The sequence below is a fragment of the Leptonychotes weddellii genome, chromosome 7, assembly GCF_054177405.1.
Source record: "Leptonychotes weddellii isolate Sample4059 chromosome 7, ASM5417740v2, whole genome shotgun sequence".
NCBI lineage: Eukaryota > Metazoa > Chordata > Mammalia > Carnivora > Phocidae > Leptonychotes > Leptonychotes weddellii.
In genome coordinates, this window is record NC_138375.1 from 35227492 (window position 1) to 35254005 (window position 26514).

General features: G+C 38.4%; 2 protein-coding genes across 2 annotated transcripts in view; both read left to right on the top strand.

Annotated features, from left to right (window-relative positions):
- ITGA1 (integrin subunit alpha 1) overlaps positions 1–26514 on the top strand; it is a 154448-nt gene that overhangs the window by 8172 nt on the left and 119762 nt on the right. The gene's annotated exons all lie outside the window — the stretch shown is intronic.
- PELO (pelota mRNA surveillance and ribosome rescue factor) lies at positions 3410–8666 on the top strand. The gene is made up of 2 exons (XM_006731664.3): positions 3410–4660; positions 4954–8666. The coding sequence occupies exons 1-2, from the start codon at positions 3935–3937 to the stop codon at positions 5383–5385; spliced, it is 1158 nt and encodes a 385-aa protein (XP_006731727.1). The 5' UTR covers positions 3410–3934; the 3' UTR covers positions 5386–8666.

Consider the following 26514-nt stretch of genomic DNA (forward strand, 5'->3'; position numbering starts at 1 on the left):
AATCCAGGACATTTGACTTCTAGCCCAGTTCTCTTTTTGAGACTGGAATTATATCAAAAACAACAAATTGAAAACTTTTAATTCTAGAGAGATTAATATAAATAAAATAGAAAAAATAGATATAAAGTTACTGATATAAAGGTTTCTATTTTCAAAAAGCCAGTAAGTAAATATAAAATTATAATTTAAAGTAACAAAGCTAAATCATGTTTTTTTCTCATGATTTTGTGTATTTTGGTAAAGAATGAAAATGTCATATACTGCTATCTATTACATAACTGCTATAACTACAGCAGTTTTACAATAAGAGGAATTACTTTTTACATACCATTATTAAGTGAACTATAGCTGGTAACAATATCATGCCTTAAGAACTGTCTGTGATAATACTCATATAGCTGCCACACTTTACATCTGATCTACTCAGCTTATCGTCAATATATAAGTGCAAGGGACTTTTCAAGGGTCAGTGGGGGAATAAAAGGATGAATCCACTCAGAGTTCGATAAGAAAGAAAAGTGCAAGGGACTTTTCAAGGGTCAGTGGGGAAATAAAAGGATGAATCCACTCAGAGTTCGATAAGAAAGAAAAGTATTCCAATTAATATAATGAATGGTTTCAAATGTGAGATAACATTTAAGCAGGTGCTTAAAAAGAAGTGGGATTTATGGAGACAGGAGTGAGAGGCAGCGACATTTTAAAGAAAGAGAACGGCATGAGTTAAGGGCAGCAAGTAGACAGTTCCCAGGATGTATGGGGAACAAAGATTATTCCTGTAGAATATAGGGTGCTGGAGGGCGGCAAGTAGAAAATAAAGCTGTAAGGCCAAATCATGAAGGCCTTGAATGCTAGGGAATTGGATTTTAATTAGTAGGGAATGAGAACTCTAAATAACTCAAAATAGAAATGCAATTAGTCTGGAAATATTAAGTTACCACACCAAATCTGGGAGAAACATCAGATCACTCAACAGTAAGCTCCAGTTTCTAAAAAACAGTTCCATTTCAGATCAAATAGTAATTCTATGAAAAATTTTGTAGTATGTTCAATCACCAAAGCACATCTATGTTTAAAAAGACAGCCAATGGGGCTCCTGGGTGGCTCAGTTGGTTAAGCATCTGCCTTCAGCTCAGGTCATGATCCCAGGGTCCTGGGATCGAGCCCCACATGGGGCTCTCTGCTCAGCAGAGAGTTTGCTTCTCCCTCTCTCTCTGCCGCCCTCTGCCTCCCACTGCCTGCCACTCTGCCTGCTTGTGCTCTCTCTCTCTGTCAAATAAATAACATCTTAAACAATAAAATAAAATAAAATAAAATAAAATAAAATAAAAAAATAAAAAGACAGCCCAAAGTAGTTAGGCCCATAATTTAAATAAACTTTTTAAAAGAACCACAGAATTAACAGTCAGTGTGGATTTCCCACAGGTTTTAAGTGTAGAAATATATGCATATTTTTCTAAAGTATAATATTAGATTTTTCTCAAGGATTATAATGGTGTGACCTAGGCTGGGCAGAAGGAAAACTATGTTGAATGGATGAATATAAAGATTTTTAAAAGTAATAAAAGCAAGGAAGGGACTGGTGCCTTTCAGATGCTCTCAGTTAGTTCCTAAGCTGTGGGTCTTGAATTCGTAAAGGTGACAATAAAGGGGAAGTGGCAGTGGATGACAGCACATAATTTGTGGTTGCAGAGATGATTTCGAGCATCTATAATATAGCCTGCACCACTGAACAGAGGAGAGGGTGTCAAGTTAAGCAGGTCTGAATTTAAAAGCTGGTTTTGTGATCTTGAATACATTTATTTTTCTGTAATTCATTTTCTTAATCTACAAAATGAGGATAACAAATATTTACAGAAGAGGATTAGAAGAGTATAGGAAAGTACCTGATGAATATTCAATAAATGATAGCTCTTAAAGAAAAATTTAACACTTACTAAGATCCTACTGTATGCCTGCCACTGTGATTCTGTGGTTTTTAATCTTTGTCAGACTTTGGAGAGAAGTAAATTCTACTTAGAAAGGTGATCAAGGAGCAACTCAAAGTATTTCTCTCTCCCAGTTAGGAAATGTCCTTTGGAGAGGCAAGCCATCTTCACACTTTAGTGCAATCAGTTCCTTACTCAAAGTTGCTGGGTTTTCTTGGAAGTGGAAGAAGGCAGTCTGAGTTAGAAACTTTATGAGGGCACTCAGTATGACAGGAAGGTGTGAAAGAAGAGGAAAAGGAGGGAGAGAAACCACAAAACAAACAATGCCTCTAATTTGAACTAGAGCTTTAGAAGGGATTTTTGTGTCCCCTGAGAATCTCTGAGGAAGATAATTGAGGCATCAGTATCAAGACTTGTGCCAAAATCAGATTCCTCCCTTTCATCCTGGTCTCACCAGTTCCCGGTGGTAATATTCCCTTTCAGTGCCATATACAAGATAAGAAAGAGAATGAGAAGATATGTAGGTAGGACTACTCTGTTCACCTCCTCTATTCTCTTTTTTCTTTTTTTTTTTTTTTTAAGATTTTATTTATTTGAAAGAGAGCAAGAGATCGAGCTCGTGAGTATGAGCGGAGGGGGAGGGGAAAAGGGAGAGGTAGACGCACGCAGAGCGTGGAGCTTGTGGGGGCTCAATCCTAGGACGCTAGAGATTATTATTTGAGCTGAAGTCAAATGCTTAACCCCTGAGCTACCCAGGCACCCCTCTCCATCTCATCTTAACTCTCAGGGAAACTCTGGTGAGCTTTTTATATTCACTGATCTTGTTAAGAGGCAGTCCTCACTTCTCAACCCCCCACAACCATAAAAATGCTAAGTGACTTAAGGATTTTTTTTTAAATCAATTTTGTAGCCATTCAGTCGGGTTGGTCCTAGTAAATCAGATTTTCTCTACTTCCAATATCCTCAGCTCAATTTAGGCAGTGAAGATCCGGCCCTAAATTTTGGCGACCCAACCCCCAACCTTAACATTTCACAGGCTGCAGAGCTGCGTAAAGCGGAGACTGCCAATTTTGGATTCTGGGATTTCCAGGACATCAGGGAAAACAACTGAGAGGTCCACCCAGGGGTGAATTCCACAGATAGTTTCTTCTCTCTGGGGTCAGTGCTTTAACATCTGGGTAGTCAGATCGTGCAGACACGGTCACTAAGCGCGGAAAACAGCTGGGCACGTTGCTCTGAGCCCAGACCGACCGTGACCAGTAGTTCTTTGAAACCGTTTCTGGAAATACCAACTCCAACAGGCGCGCAGCGTTTGAGTGCTGATAAGGCAAGCTGAATTTAGAATTTGGGGGCCAAGTCTCACTTTTGCGAATTCCTTTTACTTTTGGTTAAGTTTTTTAACATTGGATTTACCCGGGGTAGAGAAGGTATACGGTGGCAACGTCACGCAGCGGGAAAAATAATTGCACTCACATACTCCCCAGATTCTGCACAAACAGGTTTGGAAGAGAAAACTTAGGAAGTCCAAGTTCAGCATTAAAATAAATGACTCGCCACCAAAGATTAACGAGCACTTCCCTCTCGGTTTACTCTTCGGACGCACCTCGCGCTTAGCGCGCCTGCGCCCGCCAAACTACAACCCCGCCTCCTCCTTGGGGACGTAAAACGTGAGCCGAGAGGCGGGACGCGGGCTGAGCATGCGCCCTCATTGCATCAGCCGCTGGGTCTGTGCTGGCGGCTGGTACGTCGGAGAAGATTGTGTTTGCTGCAGTGTACCTCGCGGGGGTCTGGCGCGGTGTGCCGGGAGACTAAGAAAAGAAGGGCTAGAGTAAGTGTTCCCCTGGGCCGCTTGAGTCGGAGCTAGAGTATTTCCTTCCTGCCAGGCAAGTGCCCGTAGGAACCGGACCCCGCCCCCTTCCCGGCCTAGACTCTCTTTCCCCTCCCTGTCCCTTTCCCACTGGGGATCTTTTCGTTTCCTCTTGTTCTGCCTGCGAACCCCCGCCGAGGTCATGAAGCTCGTGAGAAAGGACATTGAGAAAGACAATGCGGGCCAGGTGACTCTAGTCCCCGAAGAACCTGAGGATATGTGGCACACCTACAATCTAGTGCAGGTGGGCGACAGCTTGCGTGCCTCCACCATCCGCAAGGTACAGACCGAGTCCTCCACGGGCAGCGTAGGAAGCAACCGGGTCCGCACTACTCTCACTCTCTGCGTGGAGGCCATTGATTTTGACTCTCAAGCCTGCCAGCTGCGGGTTAAGGGGACCAACATCCAAGAGAATGAGTATGTCAAGATGGGGGCTTACCACACCATTGAGCTGGAGCCCAACCGCCAGTTCACTTTGGCCAAGAAACAGTGGGACAGTGTGGTTCTGGAGCGCATCGAGCAGGCCTGTGACCCAGCCTGGAGTGCAGATGTGGCGGCTGTGGTGATGCAGGAAGGCCTCGCCCATATCTGCTTAGTCACTCCCAGCATGACCCTCACTCGGGCCAAGGTGGAGGTGAACATCCCTAGAAAACGGAAAGGCAACTGTTCCCAACATGATCGGGCTTTGGAGCGGTTCTATGAACAGGTGGTCCAGGCTATCCAGCGCCACATAAACTTTGATGTTGTGAAGTGCGTCCTGGTGGCCAGCCCAGGATTTGTGAGGGAGCAGTTCTGCGACTACATGTTTCAACAAGCAGTGAAGACCGACAACAAAGTGCTCCTGGAAAACCGGTCCAAGTTCCTTCAGGTAAAAGTCTTCTCCAAGGATAATTAAGATTGGGCAGAGGGATTTGTATAAACTACTCTTAAATTTTGGAACCGGGAAAAGTACGAGGGGAGAAAGTGTTCACTGGACTGTGATTGTAAGTTAGATAATGAAATGAAAAGAGAGTTGTTAAATAGACTGTTTACATAGTAAACTTTGCTTAAGTCCTCAAACATATAAAGCCATATTTGTGCTTTTGGCTTTAGGTCACTGCAGGCTGATTAATGGGTACTCTAAGAGATTCTTTTGTCTAACTTTCATAATTATGATTCTAGGTACATGCCTCCTCTGGACACAAGTACTCCCTGAAAGAGGCCCTTTGTGACCCTTCTGTAGCTAGCCGCCTTTCAGACACTAAAGCTGCGGGGGAAGTAAAAGCCTTGGATGACTTCTATAAAATGTTACAACATGAACCTGACCGAGCGTTCTATGGACTCAAGCAGGTGGAGAAGGCCAATGAGGCTATGGCAATTGACACACTGCTTATCAGCGATGAGCTTTTCAGGCACCAGGATGTCGCTACACGAAGCCGGTATGTGAAGCTGGTGGACAGTGTGAAAGAGAATGCAGGCACGGTTAGGATATTCTCTAGTCTTCATGTATCAGGGGAACAGCTCAGTCAGTTGACTGGAGTAGCTGCCATTCTCCGCTTCCCTGTCCCTGAACTCTCTGACCAAGAGGATGATTCCAGTTCTGAAGAAGATTAATGATTGGACCTTATAACTGATAAAAGCTGTGTCTCCATTGTTACATTTTCTTAGCATCCTGACAGAAAGCTGCAAGGCACCTTGTGATTCTTACAGGGATTTCTCATGTATTTGGCCACACTAGGTATTTTGTGATTGGCAGGACATGTGTTCAAACTAAGCAATAAATTAAAAGGAAATAATCGCCATGTACTACCATTTTTATTAATTAGAATAATTTATGTAGAAGTTATGAGTTATTTGCAATACTTAAAAATACTTTGTATATATAAGAATGCCTATATATTCTTTGGGATAGATCATAAAATCCCAGTGTCATACTTTGGAATAAGTTTTCCTTAGGAAAAGCTATTTAATATTTCATTATCCTCAGTTTACATTGTTTATTTTAATTATGCATAGTGTTCTTGTACGGAATTTAATGATCCCTTTCCTCCATTTCCTCTACACTTTTTTTTTTAATTTGCTATTTTAAGTGATGGCCAAATAATTTGTAGACTTTTCTAGAAGACAAATTTAAAATGGTATTTTTCTTAAGAGACTTGTTAAATCAGTCATGTTACAAGTAAACTCTTGGTGGGTTTTTGTTTGTTTCGCCTTGTTTTACAGTTAATCATACTTGCTTTGGAGGACCACTTCATCAGTTATTTTTAGATCATAGAGTTTTGATCTGCTAGGGATTCTCAAGATAAGTTATTTGAGGTATCTTTATTTTTTTTAAATGCAATTAAGGTGTGTGATTTGCTTGTTACGTGGCTAATTAGTGCTAAAGCTGAAAAGTAGTCCCTGCTCTGGGCTCCATTTCTTTGCACTGCCACACTAATTATGTATTTATTTGGCTTATCCTAGATATATGTAGTGCTATCTTATATTTCTATGTGGCATTAGTCTGTGCTTGCACATTCTTATTGGACTCTCTCTCTCTACATCCTATTTTAGGGGGTGAAAGGCCTGTTCAGAAAGTTTGATTAAGTCACATCATTAGTAGTATGTGGTAGTTGACTTGTACTCCAGTACTCTACTGTAATGAGGGAGTTTCTGCTAATACCTGAGATTTTAAAATATTTTCATTAAGTATTTTGGATGTGCATTTTAAGAGTTCGGGAGGGATCCTTGGAATGGACTTGCATCCTGACCTTTTACAAACCTCAATTTAGCAAAATAATTAGGAAAGGCATTATGAAGAAAGAGTGGTAATTAAGTTTGTAACACATTGGTACTTACTTCAAATACAGATACTAAGTAAACTTTTGCTGTCCTTTCTGTGTCTAGGCTTTTCTCCTGGGACAAGTGCCAGGTCTGGGGATTATTTTTTTATAAACTTCTAACTAAGCTGAGTTTATTTTAATCTATAATTAGGAATAGACACTTCCTGGGCGCCTGGGTGGCTCAGTCGTTAAGCATCTGCCTTCGGCTCGAGTCATGGTCCCAGGGTCCTGGGATCGAGCCCTGCATCGGGCTCCCTGCTTGGCGGGAAGCCTGCTTCTCCCTCTCCCACTACCCAGCTTGTGTTCCCTCTCTTGCTGTGTCTCTTTCTGTCAAATAAATAAATAAAATCTTAAAAAAAAAAAAAAAGGCATAGACACTTGCATATACTTTAAAATCACATTTCTACATATCTACCTCCTAATCTAAAAATAATTTAGATTGTCATTTTATTGTAAGTCCATAGATATTTAAAATACTATGAAAAGCATGTTATTAAATCATTTGGTAGGTGGATAGAAATGAAACTGCTAAGATTCTTAACGTTAGAACCTGATTGATAATGACTCATATTATCAGTAAGAATTTGGAGACTTGGGGCAGATAGTACTCTCATAATCTATGCAGTACTGGTTAATCCTAGCTCTGTTACCTACTGTATTAGAAACAAGGAGAAATGAAACCTACCCATAAATCTGACCAATACATTTTAGGTCATAGGTTCTCAAATTTAGCTGCTTATTAGCCTGAACTTGGGAGCTTTTAAACTCGTTACCATGACTGGATCCCAGACTCAATAACCTTTCACCCCTAGAAATGGTTTTTTATAGCTCTCCAGGTGATTCCATTAGGTATCAAGACTTAGAACCAATGATTCAGGCCTTGCTGTTCAGAAGTGTGGTCCATGGATAACCAGCAGACTATGGACCAAGACCCTGAGAGCTTGTTAGAAACCAGAATCCTGGACCTTCTGAGTTTCAGTCTGTATTTTAACAACATCTCCAGTTGATTACTATGCATAATAAAAACTGATAAACATAGGCAATAGTTTATTCTCCCTGTACCAGTAAAAATCTCTGGCTGGGGTTGCCAGCCATAGAGAAGAACATTTGAGTCTCAAGGTTGATTTCAAGAGCGTTAATTGGCCAGTATTCAGCTTAACTATCTATAAAACTTCTCGAAATAAAAGCGTATTTTTTTTTGTCTATAAAGTACTTAAAATATCTTCAAGAATTCCTATTTTTAAAAAGTTACATTCTGGGGTGCCTGGGTGGCTCAGCTCAGGTTTTGAGATGGAGCCCTGCACTGGGCATGGAGCCTGCTTAAGATTTTAAAGTTTAAAGTTTAAAAGTTTTAAAAGATTTAAAGTTACATTCTGTACCATTGTCAAGAGTATTAATCTTCATATATGTATAGGGTGAAATACCAAAATAGTGATAGCATATAAAATTTAAAAATTAATTTTTTTTACTATTCTCTAAAAATCAAAATGAACCATAAGTCTTTGGAAATCGTATTCAGTAGTCTAATTCATTACTATGAATGTCTAATTTAACTTCTGTTCATTAATAAGGAACAGTTTGGTTACAAATGGAAACACCTCTCAAGGCAATGTTGTACTGTAAATGTCCATTTACCATGAGGTACTTGTAAACAAAGATTTGCTACCCTCCCCCGCCCCTGCAGTATAATAAATGAGAAGCTGACAGATTGTTTCATTTTACTCTAGGTATGAAATATATCAAGTTTATTTTGCTAATAGGTCCCCCATTTATATGTTAAGTATTTTGCTAGCTTTATGTCTGGATTGTTGATTCTGGATTTCATTTCATTTCACTCTTCTATACAAGTTGGATCTTTTTCCACCCAAATGCCACTATAGTAGCTTTGTAAAACTAATTTTCCTTTATCTCTACCTATTTTCTGTCATTAACTTTATTTTCCTTTTTTAATCTCTGTGACCAGTTCTCTTAACCTCAAAATATCTTTAACAGAAGTGATTCATATTTTTTGCAATTCATGTATTCTGGAACTGAAATTTCCTTCATTGCTAAAAATAAAAGTACACAGATGAATGGTGTATATGTGAGTTCCCCAAAGTAAAAGCTGTTACTGGGGAAAGGAGTATTGTGCTTTTAAATCAGATAGTTTTCCAAGCAAATAAGATTGGATATTTGTGTTCAGTATCAGAATATGTTGAATTGCATGTTGAATAGGTGTTTCTAAGGTGATTCTGAGTGTTTGAGGAGAAAGAAACCCTTTGCCTGTGTCCAGATCCTAGAAATGGGGCATCTATATTTATATTATACCCATTATTAAAGGTGATACATTTAGTTTTATCCATTTGGTTTTTAGTGCCTACTTTGATCCAAGCACTGAGCTGGGTTTAGGAAAGACAAACATATAAACAAATCACTGTTAAAAAAGCAACTTGTAGAAAGTGTAAGAGAGCACAGTGTTGGAAGGGGTCACTTTTAGGAGGAACTTGATAGAGCTGGAGCCAGTAAATTTACCTAAAATGGTGAGAAGAACCCCAGAGAGGTTATTGGGAAAAGGAGAGGGGCAGGGTAAGTATGCTAATCACATTAGACCCTCCATGCCACAATAAAGAGTGGTTTGACAATAATAAGAAACTACTGAAAAGTTTAAGCAGGAGAATGGCATGTTTGCATTTCACAAATATAACTGTTCAGCAGTATCAAGGATGAATTGGAGGAGGCAAGAAGACTGGCTAAGAGAATGCATATTAGAAAAACCCTGGGGAAAAGCAATGTTGGCTTGAACAAGGGTAATAACAATAATCCTTGCAACAAGAATAAAAAGAAGTCAATAGGCAATATGAAGAGATAGGATCAAAAGGACATAGGCTGCAGATTGTTGTTCAGTTAAAGAGTAGATCATAGGGGTAAGTCTCAGATTTTTTTTTTTTAATGTGGGAGAGATGATGGCACAATTCAAAAAGCAAAACAAAATAAATCCAGGAAATATAGGAAGAGAAGCTGGCTTGCAAGGAAAAACAGTAAGTTCAGTTTTGAATCTTTAAGGGTATCTGGGTGGCTCAGTCAGTTAAGCATCCAACTCTTGATTTTGGCTCAGTCATGATCTCAGGTTGTGAGATTGAACTCCAAGTTCAGCTCCATACTAGGCATGGAGCCTGCTTAAGATTCTTTCTCCCCCCTCTGCTCTTCCCTGCCCCCCTCCCAACACTCTCTCTCAAAAAAACTGAGGATGCCTGTAGGACATGTGAAATGCTCTTCCACCAGATTTCTATATGCTCACTTACACTCTTAAGGTTTTTGCTAAAAGTTCACCTCAGTAAGTTCTAAGCCAGTCTTAAAAAAAGATAACTTCTCCAAGATTTCTTTCCAAGCCCTTCTTTGTCTTAGTTTTCTCTATAATGCTTATTTCATTTAGTTGTTTTGCTTATCATCTGTCTAGAATGTAAACTCCATGAGGGCAGACTATTGTATGTTAGGTTCATTGCTATATCCTTAATGCTAAGAACACTGGCACACAGTAGATGCTCAAAATATTGGGGGGTGGGGGGGTAATGAATGAATGAGTGAATTCATTCAGTCCCTTAGTTAAGAAGGTCCCTTAGTTAATTGAGCACACAGGCCTGAAGTTCAAGAAAAAGCAGTTGGCTGAGGTTAATGATACAAGAATTGTCAGCATATAAGTAAACCTGAAATCAGAGAGAGAAAGAAAGGAAAAAAAAAAATGGCCTAGCAAGAATTAGTAAAGCTAGGGAAAAAGGCCAGACACAGAAGCATAGGGAAACAGATAATCTCTTTAAATGTTCCTTGACTCCATTACCAAAGTCCTTTAAAGTAGAGATATTTCTATGTTTCAATAATTAATATGGTCAGATAATTATTTTTTCCCCTACAGAGCTCTTTAATGTTCTAGAGATATACAAGTAGAAGAGCCAAAGTGCCAAAGTGTTGATTACATAGAAGTTGAGTTTTAAAAGTTCCTAAGATAAAAAATTTCTAAATTTGAGGGCAAAAGCCAAATTACTTTTGTATATGGGTTTTAAGTGAGTCTTAATATGCATATATATTTGCAAATTTAGTATATGAAAGTTCCAATTAAAAAAAGGATATAGTAGGGGTGATAATTGAACTTATTAAGAGACTTTTTCAGGATTTCCATAGCACAGGAATTATTAGCAAGTTCTGTCTCATTCAGGCCAGGTTTACAGCAGTATTACTGCAATTGGACCCTTAACTCTTGGGCTCCCTGTCCGTGGCATCTTTGATTTCCCTCAGCACACTTCTACTCCCTGCAGAACCACAAGTGTCACAACTGTGGCATGGATTTTGCAATGTTTTATTTATATTTATTTTAAAAATTGATTTTGGTCAGCCCATAATTTTGTTTATATACATTTTTCGGTAAATGAGTTTCCAAGTAGCAATTTTAGTGAGGACTTAAAAAGAATCACAACTTCAGATAAAGTTTTCAAAACCTCTAAATAGTTGTCTTCATACTGATGTGTCAGCATCTTTAAGGTTTATGCAGAGGTTCAGTTTATGTATTCTAGGAGATGTAGTATTTTAGACAAGCGCTAGTCAAGATTTTCTTAATGCATTATGTGCACTGCTGATCAACTGGCAGTTTAGTAGAAGTTTAGCGCAGAAATGTTACTGAAAAGTCCTAATGATTTCTAAGGGAGTTTGAGATGGGAATATAATACTTGTGTGTATTAATGATGCCTTATTTAGAAAAGATTCAAAAGTCAGCAATGCAGTTGGTTAAGATATTGGGCAGTAAGATCCATAATAATGGTCTTGGAATTTAGCAAGAACAATCGGAGTAGTTACTTAATGTAGTCATCAAGTAACAGGTAAATTTCACTAAAAATGAAAAATAAATTGGCCAAATTCAATAAGGAGCTAGTTAGATTAGGAAAACTATAAAAAGCATTGACAAAAGATACTTGTTAAGCTGAAGTAGAGATGATAAAATCTCATTTGTCCTTTTTCTTTATATAGCAAGAATTCTTCCTTTCTAGGGAGTGTTTGATTTAGTATCACCATCTGTATTCTCATCCCTATTTTAGAGTGTTCTTTATAGATTTCTGAGTGTAATAATTTGTAAGATAACCCATTTACATTGCAGTATTTAATTTCTATATTTTAAGAAACATGTCAGTATATTCTATTGTGATAACTCTGGGAAAGAAACTGGGATATTGTGAATTTGTTCATTTAAATTGAGGTGAAACTAATGCATTTACTCAAGGAAAATCCACTCTTGTGTGCAATACTTTAGCTGCAAACAAAATTGAGGCTATCATTTTTGCTCTTGACAGTGAATATTTTAATTCTGTAATAGCAGCATCAATATGGGAAAGGTCTTACTTCCAGGTGCCAGTCACTAAAGTTTGTGACATTTATGATAAATTGTGGGGACTTGGAGTACTGCCTTCTTTTAAGTTCCTTTCTTCAGCCCTTAACATTCCCCACCTTAAAATCCCATTATTTAGAATACTAGTATAATGGAAATGTGCCTGTTTTCCATATTGAAAGAGAGTTAAAGGTCTTAGAGCTTACTTCAGTGTAGGGTGCCACATTTGGTTCAGAACTATCTGGCAAGCTGTAAGCACAAGAGAAAAATGTCTTTGCAGACAGCAGTGCCTGGCCATTCACAGGGTTGGCTCCACTGTCCCAAATCCGAGAATGGACAACATATCACAGTATAGGTAACTACATACTTATTGAGGGCCAGGTCTGTGGTAAAGTACTTTAGACTGAATTTTTTAATTCTTTGAAGAGTCCTGCGAGGAAGATTTTGTCATTACTATCTTCAGATAAGAAAACAAATTAGAAGAGGTTAAATCATTTGCCCCAAATCACATAGCTAGTGGGTGTGAGGATGTGCCTACTCAAGCTATAATCTAAAAAATGTAGGAATGCCAGTTCATTCCTTAGTTTTCTGTTTGGAGTAGATCACATGTGCCTAGAAATAGAAGAATTATTCAATAACGCTAAATTCTATATAATCAGCCAAAGTTAAAGCAATCATTTTATAAGTTTTTTATTTACCTACCACTATTATTTTTCATCTCTCTATGAGTCTCAGGAGCTCAAACCTATGGCATTCTATCTAGCATATGAGAATTAGAAAGTGTATGGAAACTGTTGCAAGACTATGTATTAAACCAATCCCCTCAAGCCTTTAGTTAGCCTCTTATTATTTCACACCCAGTTTTAGCAAGCTTGTTTAAAAAAAAAAAAAAATTTAAACCTACTATGTTAATTCATGCATTATTTCACCAAACACATATTTACTAAAGTGTCTGAAGTAGCAGGAACTATGCTGCTCTTGGGTATGCAAAAATGAATTAAGAGTTTTTTCCCTACCTTTCATCAGCAAATTAAATATTGGGAGAGATGATCACAAGTGGCCAAGCTGACGGAGGTTCAAAAGAAGAAAGTCTAGGGCTGAGACTATTTCACTGGGGTCTGAGGACATTACTGTATTATAGTAACTGATGTTCATATTGAGGAAAAGATTGAATTACATTCAGTGTATTCTGTTAAAAAATCAAGGAAATACAATGTCTTTCAAAAGTATTTTCTTCCAAAATTATTAAAAGATAGTGGTACTTAAAGAAATCTTTAGCTATCTGTCATACCTAGAATGACAGTTCCAGATAGCCAGAGTTTTACTAAACCATAAGATCTCAATAATAAAACAGAAATAATTGTTGAAAGATAAATTCTCATTAAGGAAAAAACTCCAATAGATTTTAGTTGTAAATTTATCAGACAGAGATGGGAGGTCCTGTGAGTTCAAGTCTATGTTCCAGAAGTTTTATGTCTGGAATTTTTCATCAAGTCCTAGTGTAAACATTGACAAGAACTTTTTGTTTGACACTGTTGTGAAACATAGCTCTGTGAATATAAAACATATTTTAATCTTTTATTTCACCTCATTGATCCTGGGACCATAATTTGTAGTTTTTTATTCCTCTGCAAGTGTACTGTTGACAATGCTAGGAGTCACTTTTTTCTAGGGGGAGGGCTTTGAGGTGGAGGAGAGGGAGATTGAAAATACATTGCCGTGCATGCCTGTGAATCGTTTAGAATCATGAAAGGTTCATGCTGTAAGGAACCGTATATGTCATCTGGCCTGCTCACTTCATGATATAGATGTAAACTTGAGGCCCAGAGAGAGTTGGTAACTTGTTCAAAGTCACATGAATAGCAGTTTTTCATAGGGTTCACATTCCTGTTTGATCCATCCTGTTCGAATTTCTTACCCGTTTTCTTGTCACCAATGCATATTGGGAGATGGTTAGGTTTGAGAAACAAGGAAGTTAGGATCTTAGAATGCTTTAAACCCTCATTTACCAAATAATTTATCTTGTGGCAAAGCAGTTTCTCTTTCGGCAGCATCACTGAGACCCAAACTTAGCTTTGAATTTCAGTTGTTCATTCCTTGGAGGAGTATTTATCTTCTGCTAGAGAAAGATCCTGCCTCCCACCTTTCTTTTTCTGAGAAGCATTTCATTCTTCTGACAACCATTTACTAAGTGCCTACTATGTGCCAGGCACTTTGCCAGCCCCCAGCAATATAAGGTGAGTAGAAAAGATTGCAGTCCCTTCCTTACAGGGAAAGCCAGTCTAGGATGGGGAACAGACAGTAAGCAAGCTATCATGGCACTGCAGTTGGTACAGGAATAAGAAATGTGGTAGAAGACACATCACCAAAGGCAAGGGAAGCAAGGGCAAAAATGAACTATTGGGACTTCATCAAGATAAAAAGTTTTTGCACAGCAAAGGAAACAGTCAACAAAACCAAAAGACAACTGACAGAATCGGAGAAGATTTTTGCAAATGACATATCAGATAAAGGGCTAGTATCCAAAATCTACAAAGAACTTATCAAATTCAACACCCAAGGAACAAACAATCCAATTAAGAAATGGGCAGAAGACATGAACAGACATTGCTGCAAAGAAGACGTCCAAATGGCCAAAAGACACATGAAAAAGTGCTCAACATCACTTGGCATCAGGGAAATAACAAATCAAAACCACAATGAGGTACCACCTCACACTAGTCAGAATGGCTAAAATTAACAAGTCAGGAAATGACAGATGTTGGCGAGGATGTGGAGAAAGGGGAACCCTCCTACACTGTTGGTGGGAATGCAAGCTGGTGCAGCCACTCTGGAAAACAGTATGGAAGTTCCTCAAAAAGTTGAAAATAGAGCTACCCTACGACCCAGCAGTTGCACTACTGGGTATTTACCCCAAAAATATAAATGTAGTAATCTGAAGGGACACCAGCAACCCAGTGTTTATAGCAGCAATGTCCACAATAGCCAAACTATAGAAAGAGACCAGATGTCCATCAACAGACAAATGGATAAAGAAGATGTGGTGTATATATATACATATATATGTACACACACACACACACACACACACACACACTGGAATATTATGCAGCCATCAAAAATGAAATCTTACCATTTGCAATGACATGGATGGAACTAGAAGGTGTTATGCTCAGCAAAATAAGTCATTCAGAGAAAGGCAATTATCATATGATCTCACTGATATGTGGAATTTGAGAAACAAGGCAGAGGATTATAGGGGAAGAGAGGAAAAAATGAAACAAGAAGAAACCAGGGAGGGAGACAAACCATAAGAGACTCTTAATCTCAGGAAACAAACTGAGGATTGCTGGAGTGGAGCGGGGTGGGAGAGATGGGGTAACTGGGTGATGGACATTGGGGAGGGTATGTGTTTTGGTGAGCACTGTATATTCGGTAAGACTGATGAATCACAGACCTGTACCCATGAAACAAATAATACATTCTATGTTAATAAAATAATAATTAAAAAAAAGAAATGTAGTAGAATGTAGGAGCTCAGATGGTGCTCTTAATTCAGACTGGCTTCACTGAAGAGGTGCTATCAGAGCTAAACTGATCAATTCCAGAAGCCCACATTGATCTTCCATTGTTTTCCAGAGAGATAAGGCAAAGAGAACTGAGGACATTTACCTTTTAAAGCCCCTCAAGTTTATTTGGTACCTTTTTCTTCTATGTAGGGTCACTGTAATCCCTAAGCTCTCTAGATGTTAAATATTTACAGTAAAGAGTCAACAAACCTAAGAAGAAGAAACATCATGGAGAAAGGAGATTACATCACCTCCTACCCTCAAAACTGAGTGGAAAAGTACAAGTGGAATGAGAAGTACGGATCAGGGACCATGACTGAAATGACTTGGAGATTCTGGAACCTTTATATTTTCCACGTTTTTGTTTTCTCCTGTTCCTCTGTCATGACTAACAGCAAAACAGTTAATCCAGAAAGGACAGCAAAGAAGGAGATGGTGAGAGGGAGAGCATGGGACATTATGTCCTACTCCATAGCCATTCTTGGAAGAGAGGAAGTCCAAAAGAGAGGGGCTGATGGCAGCTACCTCAGGGCAAGGAAAGCAGACTGCTGGCCAGCTGTCAAGAAAGAAGTGACAGGGTACTTGCTTAGGTCTGGGGAGGGGGCCACGGGGGGAAGGCCCAGAGGCTGGACAGTAGAAGGACCTGCTAGAGTCTTTCCTCTTTCTTTATTCAGCATTTTATCCTCAGTGTAAAATTTAGGGAAACACCCTTAATAAAAAGGAATGACTTCTCTCTTAAGTAGTATGTTTCACTAACTGGCCAACATGGATGGGGTATGGTGGAAGGAAAGGAAATTTTCTGCAGAAGAGAGAAAAGAACAATATAAAAGGAGGAATGACTCTGGGAACAGCTCTCTGACCCTTTGTGTCTCTTGGTATTCTTAACTGAGTGAAAAGACATGGAATATATGTGGAATGGTGGGGAAGTAGGAAGAGCTGAAGTAAAATAATCTGCCTCATTAAATGTAGTCATATATTTTTTTAAAAAATCAATCTGTTATCACTAAAACTCAGATACTAAATTTCTCACTCTGGGCCTAACTCCTTGCCTAGAACTTAAGAGAGCTTAATAAGTGTTAGAATTTTTCTTATCTTTCTGGAAATCATCTTCACCTTATCTGACTCCTCTACTTGCCCTAAGTCACAGTAAAATATAGTGGGAAATGGGGTGAATAGACAGGAAATACAGAGAAAGACAAGACCTTTTGATAATGGTTTGTTACGGATTTACTCTTAGATTTGTGTTTGATGCATGTGTTCACATATATTCTTCTGGATGAATTAGAAACTCTAATTGTCAGAATCAAGAGTATAGTACTTGAGACTGTGGAAAGGATGTTACATACCAAAAATTACAATGTAATTTGAATGCTATTTGCCACAGTTACCAAAGATCATATATAAGCATTTGCAAAAACATTGCATTTGTGAACAACCAAAATGAATCACAGCAGAAGAAATCATTTGGCCATTTTCAGAGGACTCTGTGGCTGTGGCAGGGCAAACATGAAAACTGGCCTGTGAGTCAGGAGATCAGGATGTACCCAGGCCCTACCATTAGGTTGTGTGACTTGAGGAAATCACTTCATTCTTTTGAGCCTCTGTTTTTTCATCAATAGAATGAGGAAAAGACGGGTGGCCCTTGATTTCATAGTTGCTCTTGCAGATCTCTGATTCTACTTGGTACAGTAGCAATAACTGCTTGTTATTTTTAAAATTTGTATCTTTCCAGCAAAATAAATCTTCAGTGATTCTCAGGTTTAAAAAGAATCTATTTTTCACCATATTCCAAAAGCTGCCAAATTTTGGGTTTGGCTGACTGCTAAAGAGAGCAGCCTGCTAGGAGCAAATTCCAGAGCTGAGGGTCATTTATTTGGAATGCTTTGCCAAATACTCCCATATTTTCAAAGTTGTTGGGGCCTTTAAACTTGAACATTAGGGGAGAAACAGTTGTTTAAGACACTTTTTCAATAGGTGCACAAAAATTTTGAAGTTTACAGATATTTTTTAATCATTTGCGACATCCCAATGGCATGCCAAGTTGCATAGTCCTGCCACTTTCCTCCTTGTTATTTTCCTTCCCTATCAACTGATTGCTGTCCCAAAGAACTGGACATGAGAAAAACACAGGTCTTTATTTATTCTGGAATGTTCTTTCAGTTTGACCAGTGGTTCTCAAACCAGGCTGCACATTAAAATCAATGAGGGAGTTTTAATATCACACTGCTGACTGGGTTCCACCCCAAGACAATTAAGTCAGAATACTTGGAAGAAGAGCCCAGGCATGTGTACATTTAAAAAAGTTCCCCAGGTGTTTCTTATCTGCAGCCCCGTTAAACCATGGCAGGTCATCACTAAGTAAGCTGGTTGGCTTTAATATGTTCTGCGGCCACAATGCCAGTCAGCTGCCTAGCTAAGAAAAAGAGATGGAGCATAGGAAAAAAATGTGGAATTGTAGATTAATTATCTCCACTAGTGAAAAGACAACTTCAAAAATTGATGAGGGGAATTTATTTCTTTAGCTTTAGTGCCTAAGTATGGGATTTGTCTGTATCTTTGTGTATTGACTTGCTATAATAAATTCACAATTTGGACTAATGTTGACCAATTTGTGAATATTTATTGATGCCTTTTACATGTGCATATGTTACTAGGTACAGTGGGGAAGGATACAAAAAAGTAGAGAAACTCATTCCCACTTCTTGAAGGATGGAGTATATAAATCTTGGGCTGCAAGAATTATGTAAGACAGAACCAAGACAGCAAAATCATATATTGTACAGAGAGTAAAAGCTAAAATTGTTGATAAGAGGATAATATCAAATTGGCTAGACTCTCTTGGGTAGATGGTATTTAAGTATGAGCCGCCTTTTTTTTTTAATTTTAAGATTTATTTATTTATCTGAGAGAGAGAGAGAGAGTGAGCAGTGGAAGGGGTAGAGGGAGGGGGAGACAAGCAGAGTCCCCGCTGAGTGGGGAGCCCAACACAGGTCTCGATCCTAGGACCCTGAGATCATGACCTGAGATGAAATCAAATCAGTTGTTTAACTGAGCCAGAGTATAGGCCACCTTCTAAATGTCTTCTTTCACTCAGATGGCAGGCAGCAGTGATAAAAACATTGACCCTGAACTAGAAAATCTTAACTCTACCACAGATGAGCTCCATGACCGTGGGCAAGTCATGTTATCTTTATGATCCTCAAATTTAGATTTATGAGCTTCAACCTGCAAAATGGGAAAAATGATTAAACTTGCCCTATAGAGTTGCAAGGCATAAATGATATGATTTACACAAAATACCTGAAAATTATTAAGAGATGTATTTAACTTAGTTTAATTCCTCCTTCCTTTTGTATCTTTTTTTACCCTATGTACCACCTAGGCACCAGATCAACTGTGGAGGTATGATGCAAAAGAAATACTTCATGTCCTTTCCTATCATAAATTCCTACCATCTGCCAAAGAGATGTTAAAAACAGAAAAAGTGGACCCACTCCCTCCAGAGTTACCTTCAGTGAGAGATGGGTTAGCCAGACCATGCTTGGCATTTATAACATTTTCATTTCTTCATATTCAGATACATATTCATGTCCTACCTCATTGCATAAATAATGGCGGTGAAAAACTCACTCTTATAACTGTTATAAGCCAATAAAGAAAAGGAACACAGAAGAGCATATTACACTTTTGAAGTTCATGCCAGGAATAGTAACTTCTCAAGGTGACCACTGTGCACACACAGAGAACACTAACCACCCAACTAAGTAGTCCTGGCTCAATCTGCAGGAACCATAGAAACTCACACAGCCCCATGATGCTGAGGCTGGTTCTATATCAGGCATGACCCATCATTAAACTCCCAATCAAGTTAAATTTATGTTAATTCTTAGGTTAAACAATGTGTTGTCTTTTCCTCCTTAATTTTCACCTTAATTCCTATGGTATCTATTAATTATTTGAATATCATTCCTCAACTGCTCAGCTTTCTTTATCCGGGGATTCCAGCCATGCAGAAGTTATAAACAAATCACAGTTCTCTTACTATTTCTAAGTCAGTTGCAAACAACAGAAAGTAGCTTTGATAATGTAAGTAATAATGGAATATTTTGGATGATGAGGAGGTTCAGGGAGAGAGGAAGCCACTGTCAAACCTGTGCTACAGAAATTATCTGTGTATGACAATGCAGCTGATAAAATTGCCACCCCAGACAGTTACTGGACTTAAAACTCAACCAGAGCTTCTGAGAACAATCTCTAGTGGACAGGAATAACAGATGGGTTGTCCAGAGGTCCCATGTCCACAATCTGTGGACCAGAAGGCAGGATAAAGGGCTATTGTTTATTTCCATTCCCATCTCCTATGTACTCTGGAATTCCACCCCATTCCCCAACTAGGAAGACTGTGTGGAGAGCCAAAACAACAACAAAATAGCCACTAACCATTGCAGAACAGTGGAAATAAGAGAACAAACATTTACTAAATCCTTTACCAAGGCAGCCACTATACTGGTGGTAGGGATCCAGGCCCTGCAGCCAGACTGGCATTGTTCAAATCCTAGCTCAACCACTTGCTGGTGCTGAGCCCATGCTGAAACCCATGTCAGTCTGACTTCAGGGCCTGAGGCCCCATCACTATGTCACTCAGTTTAGTCAGACAGTTTTTAACTCTTAAGTTCCTCATCAGAGCAAAGATGCCAATTTTTTTGGAAAATCTTAGCATCCTTTTCAGGCTTCATATCTGCTTGGAAAAAAATCACCTAATCATATAAATTAGTTGTATAATTGACACATTTTCTTTCCCTTTACCTATCTTTTTTTCTTAAAAAAAAAATTACCTTAAATCTTGACTCAGTTTTCTCCTGAGCTCCTGAATGGATATCTGATTCACCAACAAACACTTAAAAACCAGCCTTATTGACAGATTTAAAATGGTGAATCATTTAAATACTCAAAATCAATGTCTCTACATTTTCAGCCTGGGAAATTCTCAACAAGAGATTCAGTATTAATCCTGAGGCATGATAGAAGTGCAAGAGATTCAAAGGATGCTTGGCTTCTATATTCTCAGGTCTTCTTGAGGTTGCCTCAGGCCACTTACACCTCTTTGTTTTTCCCTAGCTAATATTCAGTTCTGGAAGGAAATGAAAGTCAGGAAAGAGAAAGGTGATGTTTTACCTCCCCGCACCCTACACACACTTGTCCTTAGCCTAAACATTGTTTTTTCAACTCAGCTATCAAAATTCAAGCATGGAAGAAGAGGAGTTAGCAAATACATCCAGATTTCATGTTGGGTACCAAATGCTAAGGAGATGAGGCCACAAAAATTTAAAAGAACATGGTCCATCAGGTTTTTTACTCACCTACAGTTAAATCTAAATTTGGAGGTGAGCCAAAATTAAAAATATAAAACATGCAGCAAGTGCTTATCTTCCACTTTCTAAGGTTTCCAGATTTCAGGGATAGGCAGAACAGTGAATGGTACATACTTAACCTAAAAAGTTATTCTTTGTCCGAAATTCAAACTAATCTGGGTGTCCAACAACTCTATACTCTCTTTAGCACTGCTGACCATGATTGGCTTGGGTAGGAGAGTTCTTTGTTTGGGTGGATGTTGGGAGAAGCACTGGTGAGTGTATTCCTATCCAGGACTGGTTTTGGCTCTAATTTTAGAGCCTTTGTTGGAAGAATGGAGAAGGACTGATCTCTTCTGTGTTTGGAAAACACTGATCGAAGGCTTTCAACAATAGCTTTGAATGTAAATAAATGTCTACTTAGCAGTCATCTTTTCCAGATGATTCTTATATTCTAAAATAACAAGATCATCACTTTTCTCAATTCAGTCACCTGAGACCGTTACTCCAAGGAGATACCTCAATGCAAGGCATCTTTACAGTAGTAATGTTAATGATGCAATCTGATAATGTGAGGTTCTCCTACAAAATAAAACTACTAATTACAAATGGGCTTATACTCTTGACAAATTAAGGAGGATTAACTTAAAATTTATCACTAAACAGATACTAACTCACAAAAACTTTGTAAAAGCAGGAACAACATATAATAGGGAGACAGTATTAGGCAGTGGTTAAGGATAAAAGCTCCAAAGTTTAATATCTCTAATACTGACTACTTCAGTGACTGACTTCAGTTTCCACACCTGCAAACTAAGTGCCAACCTAATAGGGTTTTTTGGAAATTAAGTGAGATTATTGACACTTTTTATAATGCTTGGTCCAGAGCAAATGTTTAAGGTATTTTACCTGTTTTATATGGTATATCTAAAATTTTTCTCCTTGGGATTCAATAAATATCCATGAACACTGAGCACAATTTCAGTGCCAAAAAGAAATCAGTCTGCCAGAGAAACAAGAATAGATATGCTTGTTTTCAAGCAGAGACAATTTCTTTATAGGAAAAATGAAAATTAATGACGTCTTACAGACAGTTAAACATATCAGCCACTCTTAGGTGGGAGCTTAACCCCTGAAGTTAGTGTTTGTTTCTATTAATCTAAAAGAATTTTTCTTGAACCATGGCATAAAGTTTTCATGTTGCCTCCCACGCCACATAAACAGATTAGAAACTGTCATTTAGGGGCATCTGGGTGGCTCAGTCGTTAAGTGTCTGCCTTTGGCTCAGGTCATGATCCCAGGGTCCTGGGATGGAGCCCCGAGTTGGGCTCCCTGCCCAGCGGGAAGCCTGCTTCTCCCTCTACTGGTCCCTCTGCTTGTGTTCCCCCTCTTGCTATGTCTCTCTCTGTCAAATAAATAAATAAAATCTTAAAAAAAAAAAACTGTCATTCATAGGGAGAGATAGAGAATGTGGGCAGGAGAGGGGGAGCTATTGAATGAACTGTTCCATGAATTAGGTAAGCAATTAAGAGCTGAAGAGAGTTCATCATCATCAGCCACCCTGCCATTCTTCTCTTAGGGACCAGGGTCCTGGTTATGGAGCAAGAAAGGACCATGTGGCCATGCTCAGAGTGGAGGAGCAGGTCTCAGAACCTATTGCCTTGTGTATATATCACCAACTAGTCTTAAAGGTGTAACACTCCTGGAGAGATAGCAAAGCTCTTTTCTAATACTCCATATTTCTGAAAAATGTTTACTTGCTCACAGTTCTTCTCACATTTATTCTGAATCACAGGAAAAAATAATAGTAGTAAATATCTGTATTATCACTGGCTACAGCAGATGGGGGTTTTCTTCAAAGTAATGTTTTCTTTTTTTTTTATTTTATTCTATTATGTTATGTTAATCACCATACATTACATCATTAGTTTTTGATGTAGTGTTCCATGATTTCATGCTTTTGCACAGCAAAGTAATGTTTTCAAGTAATGTCACCTAGCAGCTAGATTCCTTTCTCTAGACGGAATTGGCACCCTAAAAGCAAAAAGAAATTAGAAGTACTTGAGGTGAGGGGCGCCTGGGTGGCTCAGTGGGTTAAATGTCCAACTCTTGATTTTGGCTCAGGTCGTGATCTCAGGGTCATGCCCCTGCGTGGGGCTCCGTGCTCAATGCAGTCTGCTTGAGTTTCTCTTCCTCCCTCTCCCTCTGCCCCTACACCCAGCTCACGAGCTCTTTCTCTCTCTAAATAAATAAAATCTTTCAAAAAAAATAAGTGCTTGGGTGATAAACTTGTGTCGGTTTGGAATCAGTTTAGAACAGTTTATAATCTCTCTCAAAGCTAACACATTCTAAAGCTTTAAATACTACCCACTAACAAATCATGTCTGTGGAATTTTTTCCATTAAACATTTAGTCTGATTCAAACCTAATAAGATACTAATCTTTGCAAAACTTGTTTTCCCTTATTTGGCTTTCTTACTTTTTGTAAAAGTCAATCAGAGTTTAATACACCAGAATTGCTGAATGGGGGTGGGGAGGTTAAAATTGCTGTGGGCTTGGTTTCAGGAGAACTAGGTCCAAACCTGGATTCCGCAACTAAGTGATTTTGTGCTCTTGGGCATCACTAAGCTATTGTGAGCCTCACCTATAAAGTGAGGATAATACCACCTGGAAATGTGGGGACAATTAAATTATGGAAATTTTATGTGAGCACTCAGCTCACATAGAAGGTGTTCGATAAATGTTAAATCTGTGGCCTATTATAAAGGGATTGAGTCACAAGCTTTGTTAGAGCTTCTTCTTTAATTAAATGCAAAATAAGTGTTAAAGTTTTTATGTCCTGACCAAATAGAAGTTATCTTCCTCTCAAAGAAACTAAACTTTTCTTAAGTTTCTGGTTTGAGAAAGCAGATATCATTCTAGGTTAATAATAGAAATCTGCAGAAATACGCAATTGTGCTTTAATGCACCAAAGATTAATAGTAATGCAAAGACAGAAAAACATTTATTTCATCTGCCAGAATTTTATCCTGTTTCTTGCCTTTGATTTGTTTAACTATAGGAGATTAAATTGTACAAACATGAATATCTAAAATATTTGTAAATATGTATTTTTGCATATGCAAATTATAATATATGTATTATAAAATGTTGTTTCAGCTTTATTTGTAGCAGAGGTCAGCAGCCTTTTTTCTGTAAGGGATCAAGATAGTAAATTTTTTCAGCTTTGCAGGAAACCCGGTCTCTTTAGTGATTACTTAACTCTGCCATTGTAGTACAAAAGCAGCCGTAAATAATAGTAAACTAAAGGGCATGGCTGTATTCCAATAAAACTTTATTTACAAATATGACATGTGGCATTTGGCTCATAGGACAGTTTGCTGACCCCTAGCCTGGAGCATGATATAGAGTATATTTTCTAATTAGGCATAATTAAGATAACTTGATGGGAAAAATTTATGAATATATATCCATAAGCTATTAATCAGCAATTGTATAAAAATAACCTTAGTATATGCACTTATTCCTTTAGCATCATAACTTGCTAAGTTTAAAAAAAATAGTGTGGTTTTCCAAGTATATTCAATTGAGATGCTAGTAGGTAAATCACATTGTAATCATCGTGCATTTCACTAGTACTTTTTGAAGTTCTAACCTGGAGCCATGTGTATATGCATAATAGGCTTTATTGTTTTTCTATGTTAGGCAAGTTTCAATATTGGACTCAAATCCATTATTACGTGAATGTCCAGGACAGGATTTCCTTCTGCTGCACAAGAATATTTTGTGAATTTCCTGGGAAGTGTATTCAAGGGTGGCTTACCTGACTGCATCTGAGCCATTGTGTTCTAAGGAATTTCCTGCAGGGATTAAACCTGTTTGGTTTAGACCTTGGTGTTTTATAACTGTTTCCCACAATCACCTTAAACAATGTCTTTTAAGAATGTTTTTGTGTGATTCCTTCCTCCAGGAAGAAATTGAAAGTAATGAAATGCCTAGAGCATTAGGGAATTTTGAGAATTAGAGAAGGCCACTGCATCTCTTTTTGCCATAATAATATAAGAACCCAATTCAATCCTCAGTGCCTTAACAAAGCATCCAGCATTTACATGTACATTAGAAGGGCATCTAATCTCTCACCATTTAGAGATTCTAATTTTATAAATTCTAATTCTATTGTATTTTGAGAATATCTGGAAATCAGAAGCTTCATGCAAGAGTAATAACAGGGTAAACACAATTAATCGTCAAAAGACCCCAAATATCGTTGGCTTACCACTGACTTTATTTCTTCCATATATCTCAGTCCAGTGTGGTTTGGATGGTCCTACTCCATCTTGTACTCTGCCATCAGGAACACATACCTCTAAGATCACAGCAGAAGGGAAGAGAGAGGTGTAGGTAGGAAACAGCACTGCCTTGGCTGGAGGGGACACATTATCACTTCTGCTCAGCATTCGTTGACCAGAAATGGCCCACATGGCTCCCACCTAAGTGCAAGGAAGGCTGGCAAATATGGAGGAGCACATGGATGTCTGGTGATAATTGGTGAGCCCTGCCAGAGAAAAACATTCAAAGCATTGGGTTTTAAGCTGAGTCCAAAAATCAATCAGATAAGAACTAATAAGAAACCTATAGTATTATCTCAGTTTTCATTCGCTTGGTTGTGACAAGGACATATGTTGATAGAATACTCGCTGCATTCTTCTTGTTTCCCTTGTTTAAGGTGGCTGTGTTTAAAATTGTCTGCCCTTTAACTTAATGGACAGATGAAACTCTTGTCTAACTATATAATCCTTAATATCTATATCATGAAATACACCCTTTGTATTGATAGCCTACTTACTAAGTGTGTGTGTGTCTTGTTTCTCCAATTACAGTCACGACAGGAAAATAATTATATCTCAATGTGTACTGAATAAGTGTTGGATGATAAACTCTATATACACTGGTATACACTGGTGAATTTGAAGACTCATGTTCAGTAAACTTCGGTAGCATTCAGTAGCATGAAGACTACAAGTGACTGCCTTTACTTTGCATTTCTAGACTGCTTAGGGATTTTAGTTTGGATCGGTGTTCTTCAAAGTACGTCCAATGGACTAAACTGGAAAGTCTGTTGTGGGGTCCAGGAGCCTATATTCAAAAACCTCTGTGTTTAGGTTGCTCTTCCCCTACTCTCATTCTGAGTGAAAATGGCCTTATTGAAACTCTTAAAAGAAGAATAAAGTTATTCTGTTCAGGTATGTACGTATTGCTATAATCAAATTAGCTCATACATAGTTGGCAAATAGGGCAATGGTGTCACTATAACACATGTCACTATAATGCAGTTTCCCCACCAAGTACCAGCACCTGAATGGTTTTGTTTTTTTTTATTATTATGTTATGTTAGTCACCACACATTACATCATTAGTTTTTGATGTAGTGTTCCATGATTCATTGTTTGTGTATAACACCCAGTGCTCCATGCAGTATGTGCCCTCTTTAATACCCATCACCAGGCTAACCCATCTCCCAACCCCCTCCCCTCTAGAACCCTCAGTTTGTTTCTCAGAGTCCATAGTCTCTCATGGTTCGTCTCCCCCTCCGATTTCACCCCCTTCATTTTTCCCTTCCTATTATCTTCTTTTTTTTTTTTTTTAGCATA